The sequence below is a fragment of the Chinchilla lanigera genome, unplaced genomic scaffold (assembly GCF_000276665.1).
Source record: "Chinchilla lanigera isolate Chin_1 unplaced genomic scaffold, ChiLan1.0 scaffold00050, whole genome shotgun sequence".
Classification (NCBI taxonomy): domain Eukaryota; kingdom Metazoa; phylum Chordata; class Mammalia; order Rodentia; family Chinchillidae; genus Chinchilla; species Chinchilla lanigera.
In genome coordinates, this window is record NW_004955451.1 from 1,895,888 (window position 1) to 1,898,681 (window position 2,794).

General features: G+C 38.1%; 1 protein-coding gene across 1 annotated transcript in view; it reads left to right on the plus strand.

Annotated features, from left to right (window-relative positions):
- Window positions 1-2,794, plus strand: part of Ppm1d (protein phosphatase, Mg2+/Mn2+ dependent, 1D) — a gene marked incomplete at its 5' end in the record, with an annotated part of 37,685 nt that overhangs the window by 17,778 nt on the left and 17,113 nt on the right. Inside the window, 1 exon segment of the mRNA XM_005393964.2 lies at window positions 2,408-2,532. Coding sequence (XP_005394021.2) covers window positions 2,408-2,532 — 125 coding nt within the window.

Genomic DNA, 2,794 nt, shown 5'->3' on the forward strand with positions numbered 1-2,794 from the left:
TATACCTGCCTGTTGGCCTGCCCTCTTTAGATTTTGAATTTGTCTTCTACTTTAGAAGGGAGATTGAAGCTATTCACTTCCTACATTCATGTTTTTGTTGGCTCAAAAGATTGGTCTTTTCTTAGGTATACGGACATGGCTCCCTGTGATCCCAACTGAGGCAGGAGGTTGTGATTTTAAGGCCAGCCTGGTCGACAGAGCAAGTTAGGGTTCAAGGCTGGCTTGGACTAAATAGGGACACCTTGTCTCCAAAAAATGTTATGGCTTAATTTTGCTTCAAACTTTTATTCTGTTCATTTCTTCTCTCTAGCATCTTCATTCCTCTGAAACTACATTGGAAATAGAAAAGACTAGATAGAGGTGAACTAGCTGGCTGTTTCTTGGGTGTAGGGCATTTCATAGTGATATTGCCTCTCAGGCAGTCATTATTGTCTGGTCTGTCCTAGCTTCAGTTTTCCATATCTTGAAACCAGTGACTTTATTTTTATTCTTATTTTTTTTTTGTCTTTTTGAGACAGGGTCTTGCTATGCAGTTCAGGCTGGCCTTGAGCTCACTTTGTAGCCCAGGCTGGTCTCAAACTCGCAACAATCCTCCTGCCTCAGCCTCCCAAGTGCTGGGATTACAGATGTGTGCCACCACGCCCAGCCCTATTTTTATTTTTTGTAGTACTGGAGATTACAGCCACAGAATGCTGAGCTACATATTACATATGCAGTCATTTTCTCCCCATTTTTAAAAATTTTGAGACAAGGTCTTACTAAGTTGCCCATGCTAGGGTTGAATTTGCAGTCCTACTGCCTCAGTCTCCCAAGTAGCTGGGATTGCAAACACCTGCCACAGCATAGACTGTTTTTATAGATTATTCTTATTTTGTAGATTATAATTAAAGGTTTCTGCGTGCTTATGCACTGGCCCTAAACGAAAGGACTTGGTTAGATATCTTTTTTTTTTTTTTTTTAACTATACTGGGCGTGGAACCCAGGGCCTTCACACTGAGCTATATCTTCAGCCCTTTTTTATTTTTTACTTTTAGACAGGGTCTCACCAAGTGACTAAATTGCTCAGGCTGGGCTCTGTAATCCTCCTACCTCAGCCTCCTAGAGTGTTGGTTTATAGGCCTAGACCATCATATGAGGTTTAATTAGATATTTTAATGAGCTCTGTCTTTGAGAGGATCAGGAATCAGGATCTATCTTAAGTTTTGTCAGGTAGACTAAATACTGTTTCTTAGAAATGCTATTTGCCACTCTTCCCCTCATCTTTTCTAGCCTTCCAGGAATGCTACCCTTGTACTGACCTCAGAGGATAAACAAAAACAAAAAAAAGACAAATTGGAATTATATTGACGTAGAGATTACTAGGTTTTTTTGTACCTGTCTCATTTCAATCATGCCAGGAATAGATTGAAAAGCCATTTATCGCTGTTATATTTTTCCCCCAGAGAATTAACCATATTTTCAAGTGTTACGTACCTTGGAGTGTGTACTAATTACAGATTTCTGTCACTCATACTGCAAATTTTTAGGAAGATTTTCTTACTCTAATTTCCAGATATATGTCTATAGATCATAACTGATAGGTTTCCTAAAGTCGAGTCTTCAAATTACAAAAATACTTAAATACATATGTAGATATGTCTCTTGAGGTATATTCTGTTGATTTTTTTTAGTACAAAAATACTAAAACCGTTTTCCCCCATTCCCAAAGAAATACCTTTTTTTTTTTTTTTTTTTGGAGATAAGATCTTGCTAAGTTGTGTAGGCTGGGCTCAAACTTGGTTGATCCTCCTGCCTCGGCCTCCCAGAGTGCTGAGATTTGCGTATGTCATCATGCCCGGCTTTAATAAAAATTTCCTTTATTACTACTTAATACCTCTTGATTTACAGATGCTCTTTTCCTCTCCTTAGTTATTTGAGCTGTTAAGACATTCCTTTTTTCTTTGACATGATGTCTACTCAATTTTCTTTACATTATTTCTATTTAGTTTTGTCTGGCTGACCTGAGTTGATTATCTTCAAATTCTGCTCATGTAACTTACCCTTTTTTTTGGTGATAGTGGTACCAAGTATTGAATCCAGGGTATTTGCACTGAACTATGTCCCCAGCAGCCCCCCACCCCTTTTAAATTTTGAGGCAGGGTCCTTAGTTTCTCAGGCTGGGCTTGAATTTAACAGCCTCCTGGTGCAGCCTCCCAGAGTGCTGCAATTACAGATGTGTGCCGCTGTATTTGGCTTAGTCCTGCACTGTTTTCCTTTTTCTCTCTGAACAGAACTCTGGCTTATACATCCTTGCAAGCTAAGTCATTTTATGATAATATAATGTTATTTTACTAGTTACTGAACACATTGAAATATCTTGTTATATTTTAGTCATTTAGAGTATTTATATGAACACTTTATTTTTTAGTGTGATGAACAAGTCTGGAGTGAACCGTGTAGTTTGGAAAAGGCCTCGGCTCACTCATAGTGGACCTGTTAGAAGGAGCACAGTTATTGACCAGATCCCTTTTCTGGCAGTAGCCAGAGCACTTGGTAAGTAGGACTTGCTTATGGGGAAATCATGTTAGATTTTCTGCAATATATGATGTAAAATAAAAGGGCACTGAGTACTAAATCATTAATTGGTACATGGTTATGGTAATGATGTGATAGTACTGTATCTTATTTTTTAAGAAGCTAATTGAGGGGGAAATTAAGGTATGTGTTTCATTATTTACTGTTCTTTGATCCTAAATCAAGTTCAGTGTCTTTCAAGTTTCCATTTATGCTTAAGAACATATGTCTATGCCTAGGG